The sequence below is a fragment of the Onychomys torridus genome, chromosome 5 (genome assembly GCF_903995425.1).
Source record: "Onychomys torridus chromosome 5, mOncTor1.1, whole genome shotgun sequence".
Taxonomy (NCBI): Eukaryota; Metazoa; Chordata; class Mammalia; order Rodentia; family Cricetidae; genus Onychomys; species Onychomys torridus.
In genome coordinates, this window is record NC_050447.1 from 98,870,706 (window position 1) to 98,885,836 (window position 15,131).

Here is a 15,131-nt window from a genome sequence, read left to right on the forward strand (position 1 = left end):
TGAGCTCCCGTGCCCAACTTTTTATGTGAATGATGGGGACTTGAACTCAGGTTCTGTGCATTTGCAGCAAGCATTCTGACCCACATTGGAGCCTCCTTCCCAGCCCCTTAGCTAATATTAACCCTTTTAAGTCTTAGTTTCATCATGTGTGGGTCAGAGATAGTAATATTGTCATGGTGGTTGTTATGATCACACTAAAAAAATTTCTAGGAAAAAACCCTTACATCCAGACCTCAGACACTGGTGACAAAGTGCACTGTCATTTTAAGTAGCACTAAGGAAGAAACACTCAAAGCAAGGCATGTTCCCGTCTTATCACTTAACACAAGGCTCCTTAATCTTCTTCTGCTATGATCCCTTTTTACCCAAGACATTTTTATGTGACCCTGGGCATATAGGTATATAGAATGGGCATACAAACTAAACACTGACAGCAAATCACAAAGAAGCTTACTTTAAAACAATTCTTTGTTTTATATATATATATATATATATATATATATATATATATATATATATATATATATAACAATTCTTTGTTTTATATATATATATAACAATTCTTTGTTTTATATATATATAACAATTCTTTGTTATGTATATATATATATATATTTCTATTATTTATTAAAAATGAGAGAAAAATTTCATGTGAACAGGATGTACTTGTCCAACTTAACACAATTCAATAAAAAAAGCCCCACTAGTTTGAGAAACAAACTCATTGATGCCTGTTGCTGGGGAATGATGGCAGGAAAATACTAAAGTCTTTGTTTTTTCCATAATTAAGCCATTTTATTTATATACAAGTAGAAAACTTCATACATTTAGCCAAACACTGCAGTTTATGTGCAGTAGTTCCCAATCTAAGCTGAGCTATTGAGGCAGCATGTGTTTGAATCCCCTGGCATGATGGCATTTGTAGTGTGAAGCTCACATGTCTCGTGCTCAGAACCAAGGTGAGGTCCTGGGACACAGCACGGGCAAGCGCTGCCAGGGGCGCTGGGGTTGTTACCCAGCTGGTTGAACTTGGTTTTGGGTGTTCAGAGACTTTCCACTTTCACCCAGTTTCTCACAGCCTCCACATTCAGTTACGTTGCCTCAGATGGGCCATGAGCCACAGTTTAAGCTTTGGTCTAGAATATGGTTTATATGTTTGAAAGAGACTTTAAGAGGGGTTCTTTAGGGAGATATTGTTATTATTATTGTTATTCACAAGTCATCCTTGTGAAAACATGAAGGAAGATAAAAGTGGCATAAGTGAAGATTCCCCAGCCAGGCGTGGTGGCTTGCCTGGGGTTCCAGCTACCCAGGAGGATGAGGCAGAAATGCTGTTGCTTGATCCTAGGAGTTCAAGGCCAGCAATCCTCCAAATAATAATAATAATAATAATAATAATAATAATAATAATAATTTGTTACTCTTTTAGTTCATTTCTGCTGAAGAACTTTTCTACTCAGTCACCGGTGTCTGTGGCCTTTCCACACAGTGTCTCTTGGTTCTACCACACACTTTGGCAGATACAGTTATTTCTGAGGAGTTCTTTATTTCTTCCTTAGTTTGTTTTTGGCATTGGGGGTTGAGCTCAGGGCCTTGTATGTGCTAAGCACATGCCGTACCACTGAGCCCCTCTGAGCACCTGCATGTTGTTTGGGAACATTCTTCCCAGCCTCTGACACTTGTTCAGTGTTGCTGATGTTCACACAGATGCTGTGGCAGGTTCCTCCTCTTCCACTTGTCCAACTGTAGTTGTAAGCAATCCTGATGTCCGAGGCGGTAAAACAAAAACGTATTCCTGTGTTAGAAATGAAAGAATATGGTGTATCGGCTCAGAGACACTGAAGGTGGAAATGCCAGTGGCTGAACCATATACAAAAGTAAAACTCTAACCCACAACTCAGAGAAACCTGCCCAGGAACCCACTCTTTGTCTATAACAAACAGTCCAAGAAGTCAGCCTGCCAAGAGCTGGATTGCCATGTCTAGTACTTCATGAGGCTAAATAATGGCTTTTACAGCAGCTAGCAGCAATTGACAGCTTTCCTAAATTTTAGCACTTTTCCCCTTGGGACCAGCCCCCTACCCCCCAAAAGTAAGTACATCCATGTCTTAGGGTTTCTATTGCTGCCATGAAACACTATGACCAAAAAGCAAGTTGGGGAGGAAAGGCTGTATTTGACTTACACTTCCATATCAATGTTCATCATTGAAGGAAGTCAAGACAGGAACGTAAACAGGGCAGGAACCTGGAGACGGAAGCTGATGTAGAGGCCATGGAGGAATGTTGCTTACTGGCTTGTTCCCCACAGCTTGCTCGGCCTGCTTTCTTATAGAACCCAGGACCACCAGCCCAGGGATGGTACTGCCCATAATGGGCTGGGCCGTCCCCTATCAATCACTAATTAAGAAAACGTCTTTACCGGGCAATGGTGGGGCATGTCTTTAATCCCAGCTTTTGGGAGGCAGAGGCAGGTGGATCTCTGTGAATTTGAAGCCAATCTGGTCTACAGAGCAAGTTCCAGGACGGCCAAGGCTACACAGAGATACCCTGTCTTGAAAAACTAAAAAAGAGAGGAAAGAAACAGAGAGAGAGAGAGAGAGAGAGAGAGAGAGAGAGAGAGAGAGAGAGAGAGAGAGAGAGAGACAGAGAGAGAGAGAGAGAGAGAGAGAGAGACAGAGAGAAAGAAAGAAAGAAAGAAAGAAAGAAAGAAAGAAAGAAAGAAAGAAAGAAAGAAAGAAAATGTCTTATGCTTGCCTACAACCGCCTCTAAAAGGAGGCATTTTCTTTTTTTTCTTTCATTTTGTGTTCTTTTTTGGTTTGGTTTGGTTTGGTTTTTGAGGACAGAGTTTCTCTGTATAACATCCCTGGCTCTCCTGGAATTTGCTTTGTAGACCAGGCTTGCCTCCAGCTCACAGAGATCCATTTGATGGAGGCATTTTCTTAATTGAGGTTCCCTTCTCTCAGACGATCTTAGCTTGTGTTAAGTTGACATAAAACTAGCCATTAGCTTTCCCCATATCAATCATGGGATGCTCCACTTCTAGTTAGCTAGGACAGCTTCCCACAACAGCAACCTCCTCTCCCAACACACTTCATTCCACTACACAGCGTTTCCTCTCCTCTGTCTTCGAATCTCTGCCAATTGGTAGTGACACAACACACTGAATACAGAGCCTTGCTTTTCTCACTTGATTGGTTTTTATTTCCATAGTTTGTAGGATGAGCTGACACAAAACCTTTCATCTTTTCTTTTCTTTCTTTCTTTCTTTCTTTCTTCCTTCCTTCCTTCCTTCCTTCCTTCCTTTCTTTTCTTCTTCTTCTTCTTCTTCTTCTTCTTCTTCTTCTTCTTCTTCTTCTTCTTCTTCTTCTTCTTTTTTTTGAGGCAGAGTCTTACTATTTAGCTTTGGCTGTTGTGGAACTCTCATTGTGTAGACTAGGCTGGCCTTACTGGCCTTAAACTCACAGAATCTGCTTGCCACTGCCTCCCGAGTGTTAGAATTAAAGGTATGTACCAATATGTCCAGCTTTTTTTTGTATCTTCTTAGGAACTAACTGTCCTGGCTATTTTAACAAATTTCTCTGGAGAATAGCCGCTTTGGCTATGACTTCACGTTGTGAACAGGACAGTTTTTCTATTAACATGAATAAATGATAGGAACAATGTGTTTCCACATTTATCTACCCTTTTCTCCTACTTTGTCTCTGTTTTGTTTTCTTTGAAGTTCTAGAGGCTACATCTGGCTCATCCACCACAGAAGGGAGCCTGTTCCAAACCCACTGCCTTGGAAGTGCCATCCTGTGTGAGGCAGAATGGTGTCCCCAACAGGAGCACTATCCTCATTGCTGCTGCTGGCCACCATCACAGGTAGGAAACCATTACCAGGAGACATCATTTCCTGGGAGAATTGTAAAGGTCACCTCCCGTGAGTGGCCAGGACCAGACATTAAACATGATTTTGCTCAGATTCACTTGCAAAATTCACGTGTCTTCAAAGGAAGGAAGGCATATCTAGCCATGTGAGTCAGGGAGAAACTTCTGGCTCAGGTCTTCATGTAAGTTATGGAGAGATGCAATGGTAGCCATAAAAATACCGTGTGTTGGAGAGGTTGGGAGTTACCTTATCTCTGCTTCACCCCATCCTCTCTTGAGCTTCGTAAGAGGTGCTGTTTTGTTGTGTTCAGCTGTAGTAAATTAGTGTTTTCTCCATGTCTGAGATCTAGCTTTTCTCTAAAAAATAATAGACCAAAACTATTCATGTGATTTAAAAACTAGATTTGTGTTTGAGAAAATACCATCTCTTCTTCATGTGTTGCCTTTTTTAATTGGAAAAGGAGCATATGCTGTATATCTAATTCTTATCACATTGGATGAAATAGTCTTTCCACAGAGCTGATGTTTGGCATTATGTTGCATTTACTCATTTAGTGTGTGTGTGTGTGTGTAAGTGTTGTGGCATATGTGTGGAGGTCAGCTTGTAGGGATCAATTTTCTTCTCCTACCATGTGGGTTCAGGTCATCAGTCTTGGCAGCATATGTCTTTACCCACTGAGCAATCTTCCTGGCTCTGGAACTGTGTTATGAGACTACCAAGCTACCTACCATGCTAACATTGTACTACTAAAACTCTGTCTATTACAATGATCTGGTGTACAGGTAACATAAAGGTGATTCTTATGTATTATAGAGCTATTTTCACATGTTCCCTGTCAGAAATGATGTCTGACAGCCCTCTTGTGACTAAAACAACATTTATTAAAATACATTCAACAGAAAGCCCTTACTATGAAGGAAATCCAGTGCTATTGAGGTTTGCTTTTATTATTTTATCACAAAAACTAACAGAACACACTCCATGCAGTCTATACCAATGCCTACTGTAGTGACTCTGTAGAAAGATTGATGATTCATTCTTGAAAATCTGACTAAGACTAGTGGCATGTAAAACAAGGCATAGTGGTACATGCCTTTAATCCCTGTTCTTGGGAAGCAGAGGTAGATGGTTCTCTGAGTTCCAGGTTAGCTAGGACTACACAGTGAGATCCATATCAAAACAAACAAACAAACAACAAAAACTTGATTATAGAAATGTACTGAGGACAAGTATTTTTCTCCTTAGATATTTTCCTTTCAGAAGATCTAACAGCAAATAGCCTGTGAGATTTAAAAAAATGTATTAACAACATCAACAAAACAAAGACACAGTACTTTTCTGTTACTTCTATAACTATTTTTTTTACATGAGGGCTATTGTAAATGACATAAAAAGGAGACAAGTGGAGAAGAGTGGAATTCTATGGAGAATTGGGATGTATAGGTAAAAAGGTACATGACTAGTTAAAAGAATATATGTGGATAGAAATGTAGAGGAATGGAAGGATGGGTGGATAAGAGAATAGAGGGGTGAGTAGATAAGAGAATAGAGGGATGGGTAGATAAGAGGAATGGGTGGATAAGAGGATAGAGGGATGAGTAGATAAGAGAATAGAAAGATGGGTAGATAAGAGAATTAGAGGGATGGGTGGATAAGAGAATAGAGTATGAGTAGATAAAAGAATAGAGGAATGGGTGGATAAGAGAATATAGGAATGGGTGGATAAGAGAATAGAGGGATGAGTGGATAAGAGAATAGAGGGATGAGTGGATAAGAGAATAGAGGGATGAGTGGATAAGAAAATAGAAGGATGGGTAGATAAGAGAATAGAGGGATGGGTGGATAAGAGAATAGAGGGGTGAGTGGATAAGAGAATAGAGGGATGATTGTAGTTAGAGTTTTCCTGCCTGGCCCACAGTCAGAACAAATCTCTCTCACCTGCCAGGCTCATAAATGCTCAGAACCAACCAAGTAAACACACAGAAACTTACATTGTTTAGAAACTGTATGGCTGCGGCAGGCTTCTTGTTATCTAGTTCTTCTATCTTAAATTAACCCATTTCTATTAATCTATACTTTGCCACTTGGTTTGTGGCTTACCTGTACCTTACATCTTCGTTGTCATGGTGGTGACTGGCAGTGTCTCTTTTTCCCAGCCTTCCACCTCCCAGAATTCTCTTCTCTCTTGTCCTGTCTATACTTTCTGCCTGGCCACTGGCCAATCAGAATTTTATTTACACAGAGCAATATCCACAGCAGATGAGTGGATAAGAGAATAGAGGAATGGGTGGATAAGAGAATAGAGGAATGAGTGGATAAGAGAATAGAGGGATGAGTGGATAAGAGAATAGAGGGATGGGTGGATAAGAGAATAGAGGGATGGGTGGATAAGAGAATAGAAGGATGGGTAGATAAGAGAATAGAGGGATGAGTGGACAAGTGAGTGAGTGGGTGGATGAATGAGTGAAAAATGGATGAACTGGTGGAAAGACAGGTGACTGTGTGGATGAGAAGTGTGATGGATGGATGCATAGTGCAGTGGACCCTTCAATAGGGAGTGTTGATGGCTGGCTGCGTAGCCAGGGGTGGGGGAGCCTCTGCTGGTTTTCTCAAACAGCTTCCCTGGAATGTGCGTGCATGCGTGCGTGTGTGTGCGTGTGCGTGTGTGTGTGTGTGTGTGTGTGTGTGTGTGTGCATAATCATGTATATTACACTTTTAGTACAAAACAGTAGGATTTGGGCCAGCAAGATGGCTCAGCAGGTTGAGGGGGAACTTGCTATCAAACCCAATATAACCTAGGAAGCTCATTCCCTGAGACCTACATGGTGGAAGAGAGCCAACTCCCATAGGTTGTCTTCTGACCTTCATGGTACATGTGTGTACACACACACACACACACACACACACACACACACACACAGAAATAATTTTTTAAAAAGCTTCATTGTGACATTTCACACACATGTAGCCCAGTTTCCTCTCCCATCCCTCCTCCCTCCAAATTGCGCTTTTCCTTTCTTATGGTATACATGTATATACATTTAAATGTAGGGAAAGCATGATGGTCTGTCAGCCTTCCCTGGTTATCCTCTCCTCCCCTCCTTTCAGAATCTCCCTCCACCTTCGACTTTCATGCCATGAGTGTGTGCATATATGCCATATATCTTCAAATCTAGATTCTGCATATGAACTTCAGTTCTGTTTGGTTTCTTGAGGCCAGGTCCCATGTACTTCACCCATGCTGGCCTCCAGCTCTCAAGGATGACCTTGAACTCCTGAACCTCCCGTCCCTACCTCCAAAGTGTGGGGGTTACTGGTATACTATACAGCGTGGATATTTTCTCCACTATTTATTGGCCATTTGTGTTTCTTCTTTTAAAGTTTGTCTGCTTACCAGCTTGGCTTTTGGTATCTCTCTGGTCTTCAGGTTGCAGGGGCCAGCAGTGCAGCGAGAGGGGGACTTACTCCAACGCCATCATCTCACCTAACCTGGAAACTATTAGAATCATGCGGGCATCTCAGACCTTCTCCGTGGGAGACTGCACCGCCGCTTGCTGTGACCTGGCCAGCTGCGACCTGGCCTGGTGGTTTGAGGGCAGCTGCTACCTGGTGAACTGCGTGCACCAGGAGAACTGTGAGCCCAGGACGACAGGCCCCATCCGGTCCTACCTCACTTTCGTGCGCAGACCTGTCCAGAAGCCCGAGCAGCTGCTGGACTACGGAGACATGATGCTGGGCAGGGGTTCCCCCTCTGGTGCTTGGGGAGACTCCCTTGAGGACCTCAGGAAGGACTTGCCCTTTCTAGGCAAAGATGGGGGACCGGAGGAGACTGCCGAGTACTCAGATGACTACAAGGAGCTGGAGCGGGGCCTCCTGCAGCCCTCCAGCCAACAGGACCCCAGAGACAGCGCTGAGTACCCCGACTGGAGCCTGCTTCCCGGCAGCGAGGGAGGTTTCAATGTCTCAGCTGCAGAAGACAGCTCAGCTACTTCCACAGAGAAGCTGCAGGACTCTACACCCCAGCTGCTGGACCAGCAGCAGCTGGGGGCCCTGAATGAGTCCACTGGGTCCCCTACCCCTGGGCACTCAGCAGAGAGCAGTGTGTGGCCCCCCTCTGTGACTGTATCACCTGCAGGAGAGGGGATGGAGAGAGAGACTTTACAGCTCCAAGAACAACCCGGCAATAGCTCTGGAAAAGAGGTGGGTGCGCTGGAGATATGCTGGGGTGGGCAGGGAAAGGAGCATGTGGCCAAGCCCTGCCAGAGTCTTCGGGCAAGAGGAACATGAGGATGGGTGTCTGTCAGAGCCTGACCGCAAACGGAACAGCGTTCTTTTGCCGAGCTTCCCTAAGCAGGCCATTTGAAAAGAACACAGAGCTTCCCCTTCCCAGTCGTCTACCTAAGAGTCCTTCTCCCTAGAGATCTTCTATGGCTAATTAATGTTAACAAAGACTTCATAGAAGGCCCTGGAACTAGCGTGCGCGCGCGCGCGCACACACACACACACACACACACACACACACACACACGCGGAGGCTTTGAAAATTTCTTGTAGTAGACAGACGGCAAGTTTTCCTGAACCACAGTCAGCCTTACCAGTTAGTTAGGTGGTTAGAAGGGGAGCCAGAGACACGGTGCATGGGTGAAGCTGATGGGTAGGAAGAACCACAGACCTTCCCATGAAAAACCTGGGACCCTGGAATGAATCGCCAACCCTTTAAACAGTGTGTAGGGAGGGGGCGCAGGAAGGGAAGAATCACGGGGAGACTAGAGAGCGCAAAAGTAGGGAGAAGGCTGGAGTGTTACTGGAATGAAATTCTGTGAGGACAGAATGCTGGAGAACCCAGCGATCGCTGGGACTTGAAGAGAATGTTAGAAACCGGGAGCTTGGCAGTGATCTGAAGGCAGTCAGAAAGAAGTGAATGGAGGGCACAGAGGAATTTCAGAATTCCTGTTTTTATTTATCTAATTATTTGCAGGCAGGGTCTCTGGCTGTGAACTCACAGAGATTTGCCTGCCTCTGCCTCCTGAGCACTGGGATCATGGGGATCTCCTGGTTTATGCTGGTTTTAGCTACAACTCAGGGCCTTGGCCATGATAGGTGAGCTCTCTCCCAACTGATTTACCTCCCTGGCCCCTTTAAGAATTTTAAAAAGGAAAATAGTATGTAAGATTCTTGACATACTGGGAAAAAGGACTTCCAGCTTCTGTGGCATGCTTTGGGAGAGAATGAGATACAGGAGCACAGAAGGCCAGAGAGAAAGTTGGCTTGAAGCATTTGGTTTGGGGTATCATTTTCAAAGCTCCAGTAATACATGAAAAAGTCTATAGATATACTCAAAATGTGCTAAAGACCTAAACAATAAGAGTTAAGACAATAGTAAACCTTAGTAACTAGTTTAGGCAATTATTTTTTTGTACAGGGCATCAAAATTTGGCAAAAATGATGCTATGCATCTTTAATCCCAGCACTCAGGAGGCAGAGGCAGGAGGATCTCTGTGAGTTCGAGACCCACCTAGTCTACATTGTGAGTTTCAGGATAGCCAGAGCTACTTAGAGAACCCTGTCTCAAAACAAACAAACAAACAACTTAGTAAAAATCTTAAAAAGCATAAATTTGACTTCATTAGAATTAAATACTTTTGCATCTTAAATAACAACATCAAGAAAGAGAAGGCAACCCATAGAATGGAGCAGAATATTTGTAAATCATATGTCATAACATTATATGCAGAAATGCAAATAAGTCTTACAACTCAATAACAAGGAAGCAACCTGATTTAAAAATTGGTAAAGGATGAGTGGAGGTATGTGCCTGTAATCTCAGCACTAGGGATAAAAAAAAAAAAAAAAAAAAAACCTGTAAAAGAAGTTGAATCCAAAATGTAACACTACCTCACACCTATTCGGATGGCTAGAATAAAATACTAAAAAATTATAAAAAGGACAGGGGTGGAGAGTAGCCCAAGGTCCACAGCCCTGAGTTTTTGCAGCAGCAGCAGCAGCAGCAACAAAGCCTGAACTAGGGAAGTGTTAGTTAGAAGAGAAGCCGCAGTGCTCCTACATGGCCGATGGAGTGAACAGAGATGCAGATGCCTGGGGAAACTGGCTGGCTGTTCTGAGCGCTAAAACAGTAATACATAGCATCGTCCCAGCATGTGACCCAGCAGTTACACTTCTAGTGTGCACTTAAGAGGAATAAACACACCTCTCCCTGCAAAGACTGTAACAGAGCAGTGTTATTCACGCCACAGCGCTACTGAATAGAGTATCTATAGAAAACCAGTCAAGATCAGAGTTGTGGAGGACGAGGGGCATGTCAGCCCTCCCTTCCTCTCACCCTTTCCCTTCCTCCTTGCCTCTTCTTTCTCCTTTCTTCTCTTCCTTCTTCTCTGTTTATCCTCTCTCCCCTCCTCCTCTCCTTCCCCATCCTCATTTTCTCTTTCTTTGAGACAAGGTCTTGCTCTATAGCCGAAGTTCACCTCTATATCAGCAATCCTACTGCCTCAGCCTGTTGAGTGCTCTAATTAGGAGCCTGCACCTCGACTGAGCTCTGTCTTCTTGTAATGGAGGCACTGATTCTATTCATGAGGGTTCTCACCCCCATGACCTAACCACCTACTCTGCCTCCCCCTCACCTAAAAACCATCCCATGGGGGTTAGGATTTCAGTGCATGAATTTGGAGAGGGTGGGCACAAATAACCCATTGCCCATATTTGTGTTGTCCAACCCAAACTAACATTTTTCATGACAATAATATACCCTTGTTAACTTACCCGCAGATTCTAATGCCTTCCCCTAGTCCGCCCGCCGCCAGCCTGGAGTCCAGCCCAGCCACGGTGGAGAAAAGCTCCATTCTTACAGTCACCCCATGGAACACTGAACCCAGCACCCCAACATTTCCCACCACTACAGTTCTCCCTGGGCTGACCCCACCTGCGAGGCCTGTGTCACCAACTACTTCTTCCAGGACAGGTAACTTTTGAAAACGACAATTAGAAGACATTTACTGCAGAGGTAGACTCTAGCAGTGACAGTGTTTAAGGGTTACTTCTCCCTTCGGCCCCCGGCCTTGAGACAGACACTTTGCAGACACCATGCTCTAACCAGAGTAAAAGATGAACGGCATTCTGTCTTTTCCCTCTGTGGATCTATAAGGTATGAGGGGAGAGTGACAGATGGGCAGATGGCTCTGACAAGCCACGGAAAATGCTGTGAGAAGGTGCTGGCAGCAGAGGAAGGTTACTTGACCTCCCAGGAGTGCCAGGAAGCCGTTCTGGAGGAGGGACTGGCAGGGTAGGGCGAGCCAGCTCACATGGGGTTGACCTGTTCTGTAGGGGAGCAACACATGTTCTAATAGGAGTGAGTGTTGTGTATTTCTGCCTAACGAACTTTCAGCAAGAAAACAAGGCAGCTGTGATATTTGGGGGTGACTTCGATGGGGAGATAGGGAACCGCAGGAAGCCTGTTCTAGTGCTGAGAGCAGAAGAAACTCGGTGGGTCTGTAGCACCGAAGGCTCCCCTCCCTGGGAAATCACTAGTCTTGAGAGTGTTGCTCTCTGAATCTCAACACCACGAGTGATCTCTTCCATCATATGTGGAGGAGAAGACAGGGCTCATACAACGTTTTGGAAGAACCAGATCAGTTGGCTGGAACTAGTTTTGTGGTTGGAGAGGGCAAGATAGGCATCTAGGATGGGAAGGATTATTTAGATTAGGTTCACCGAGATGGGAAGACCTTAATGGTGTGAGCAGCACCTTTCCGTGGGATAGGAACCGGATGTCATAAAAAGGAAAAAGTGAGCTGAGTACCAGGATTCACCTCCCTCTGCTTCCTGATTGGGGGCACAATGACATTAGCTGCCTCCCGCTCCTCCTGCCTGCCCTCCCTGCCTTGCTGGACTGAACCCTCATGCCGGGAGCCAAAACAAACACTTCCTTCCTCAAGTCGCTTCTGTCAGAGATTTTGTTACAGCAACAAGAAAATTAAAACTAAAATAAAGTAAGGTCTGTTGTCCAGAAAGTGAGTGGGGGTTAATGCTTCCAATGTCAACTGGAATGTGAGGGTGGCTGTAGGTAGAGCATGGTTCAAAATTGAACTGCTTGAGTGTGGAGGTACAAGTCTGTCACCCCAGCACCTGGGAAAGGGAGGCAGGCAGATCAGGAGTTCAAGATCATCGCTGGGTACATAGGGAGTAAGAGAGCAGCCTTGGCTATATACGATTCCGTCTCAAACAATAATAACAACAGCACTCCTAATGTAAAGGTTCAGTTACCTTTGAGACCTGACTCGGGTCCCAGGTGCCCCCTGAACCAGTGCGGCTCAGTTTTGATTCCCTGATGCTTCTTACCCTTCTCTCTTACTGACTTTGATCCTGAACTTGAGTGAGGAGGGGACTGAGGTGAAAGAGAAGCTGTGTGAGGAAGAGAAGCTGCCCTGGAATTGGCTCCTTGGGTGCTAATGGGGGGTATGGGAATATTGGGCTGTCTTTGAGAATGGCAGAACCTTTTCTCAGCTCTTGGTAAGCTTGATTTTGTGGGCTCAGGTCCCAGAAAACTCAATTCATAGTTTATTCTGACCCAATTATGAATGACAGTGAAACTAGTGCCCAGGTGAGACAAGCCACAGCAGGACTATGCCGATGCCATTGAGGTTGGAGAGTAGATGAGCTTTGTTGCATTAGCAGCTAAGTGCTTTTGATGAGAGTTAATGTCCCTGCTGCTGGAGTGCAATTACCTTTTCATACTGAGCTTGCCTGGATTTCCTATTGGAAAGGCTCCAAGAGCAAAGCCATTAGCGGCCATTTATGAGGGGCTCCCGAGTCTGAACAGCATGGCTAATGACACTGAGACACTTAGGAGCACTCTTGACCTATTTGTGAGTAAGGACCACTCACCAGGGAGTCAAGGAAAGCTGGTTGCACCAGAGAAAACAAGTTCAATCAGTAGTCCTCCACTTGTTGGTAAACTACCACCCAACACAGTGCTCATTCTGAATGATTATTTTCTTCACAGTGTCAACTCATACAGGAAGTTTTAAATTTGCAAAGTCTAGCTTGCAGCATAATAGAGGGTACTGGCCTGGGGTGGGGTGCCTTAGATAAAATTTTATGAGGAATGATCACGCTAAGAGCAGGTATATATTATGGAGACATTGTATTACATAATGGCATGCATGGTTTATAATTAACTTTTAGTAAAGGCGCTTGCAGTGTCTGCTGGAGATAACCTTGTGATAGCCTTACCAGACAGTGAAGCGGAACTGAAGGCCTCTGTTGAGCCAGCGCCCCCTGCAGGTAAGAGTTTGACATTTTGGCTGGTAGAGCTGGGGTGTTCTCTCCCAGGTCTCCACAGACCATAGGCTTGATGCATCCTTCCCACAACATTCCAAATAGGAGATGGCCAGCATTTCCTGAGGTAGCAGAAATGCAGTAGGTGTCTAGGAAGTTCAGTATAGTGCATAATCTTTGACTGGTCAGATTGGAAGATCACAATATGGTATCAGAGAAGTGCGGTTGCCACATGCAAGGCCTTGATCTGTGACATCCTACGCAGGCCAGGGAGATTCTACTGAGGAGAGGGGGTGGCATGCAGTGGGAGGCTTGCTTGCTGATGCTGTAGTATTAGAAACACAGTTGAGCAGTTCTCAGAATATTCCAGATCAACTGCTCAAAAAACGGCCAGGGGCCAGGGAGGTGCCCTGGACAAATACCTGCCATACATGCATGGGAACCCATGTCAGATCCCTAGAACTGATGGAAAGGCGGATGTGGTAGCATGTCTATCATCCCAGCACTCCTGTGGCAAGATGGGAGGCAGAGAGAGGCTAACTAGCCTAGCCTGTACAGTGGTGAATGACAGGTGATCCCATCTCAAACAAGTTGGAAGTAGAGGATCAATACTTGAAGCTGTCTTCTGACCTCTACACACGTACCATGGTACATGCACACCTACACCACACACACACACACACACACACACACACACAGAGTACACACATATCACACACGTACATACACTCACATACATGCACACATAAACACACATAAATTTAAATATAATGCCAAGTTGACAGTGCTTACCTTCTCCTTACCCAGTGCCCCGCTATTCCTGAGCATTTGAACCATTCCTACAGCCTATCAGTGCACTCTTCCTTAGTTAGAAGTATTTGGTTCTCACTCAGGTCCCACGGGTCAAAGTTTCCTAAACAGAGACAGTCTCGCCTGTCATTTGCATCTCAGTCTGTTGAGCTGAGCCACTCCATTGCTATGTAAAGGCTGCAAACAGCTTTAGTTCAAGATAGAGAGGTTTAAGTAACTTTGTGTCTTAAACCAACCCCTATCAAGATCAAATGAGCTGAAATCTATGTACTTTTCATCAAAAGGAGAAAAGATACGGTGGATTATACAGCTGAAGTGTATGTAGAGGTAGGTATGGATTTGCGTGTCTTTAATCTCAGCACCAGGGAAGCAGAGACACTCATGTAGAGGAACAGTTTTATTAAATAAGAAACACAGAGCCAAATGCACAGTTAAAAACCCAAGAGGTCAGAGCAGTAGCTGAGAGCTGATATTAGAAACCCTTTCTTACCCTTCGCTGCCACTGCCGTCCTTCCTCTCCAAAAGAGAACTACTTCCTGTAATCTGTCTTTTTATTGACTTTCTGTTCTTCCTTCTCATTGGTTGTAAACCCAACCACATGACCTCCTTGTCACTGCCTGTCTATACAGACCTCCAGGTCTTCTATGGTTGGTATTGAGATTAAAGGCGTGTGTCTCTATGCTGGCTGTATCCTTGAACACACAGAGATCTGTCTGTCATGTGATCTGAATTAAAGGTGTGTGCCACCACTGCCTGGCTTCTGCTATGGCTTGCTATTAGCTCTGACCCCCCAGGCAACTTTATTCATTAACATACAAATAAAATCACATTTCAGTAAAAATAAAATATCACCATACACTCAGATCTCTGTGAGTTGGAAAACACCTTGGTTTTATAGTGAATTTCAGGCCAGCCAGAGCTACAGAGTGAAAGCCTGTCTTATTTTTAAAAAAAAGAAAAAAGAAAGAAAGAAAGAAAAGGAATTATAGATAATCAGGTGTTGGAAAGAGCCTAGAAGGAAGGTTTTCAAATGTTAACAGTGAGATTGGGGAGGTTTAATTTTTAGTTTCTATTTTCTATCATTTGTATACTTTCATGATAAATTTGTTTTTTGTGTTTGTTTTTCTTTATTTGCAAAAACACAGAGGCTTTGTGAT

The 15,131-nt window shown here is 44.3% G+C and overlaps 1 protein-coding gene across 2 annotated transcripts in view; it reads left to right on the plus strand.

Annotated features, from left to right (window-relative positions):
- The window catches only part of Kiaa0319 (KIAA0319 ortholog), a 67,268-nt gene that overhangs the window by 17,241 nt on the left and 34,896 nt on the right, over positions 1-15,131 (plus strand). For both annotated transcript variants that reach the window (XM_036188181.1, XM_036188182.1), the window contains exons 2-5: positions 3,723-3,865; positions 7,301-8,073; positions 10,657-10,849; positions 13,072-13,170. In XM_036188181.1, coding sequence (XP_036044074.1) covers positions 3,811-3,865; positions 7,301-8,073; positions 10,657-10,849; positions 13,072-13,170 — 1,120 coding nt within the window. In that variant the 5' untranslated portion in view covers positions 3,723-3,810. The remainder of the gene's footprint in view (positions 1-3,722; positions 3,866-7,300; positions 8,074-10,656; positions 10,850-13,071; positions 13,171-15,131) is intronic.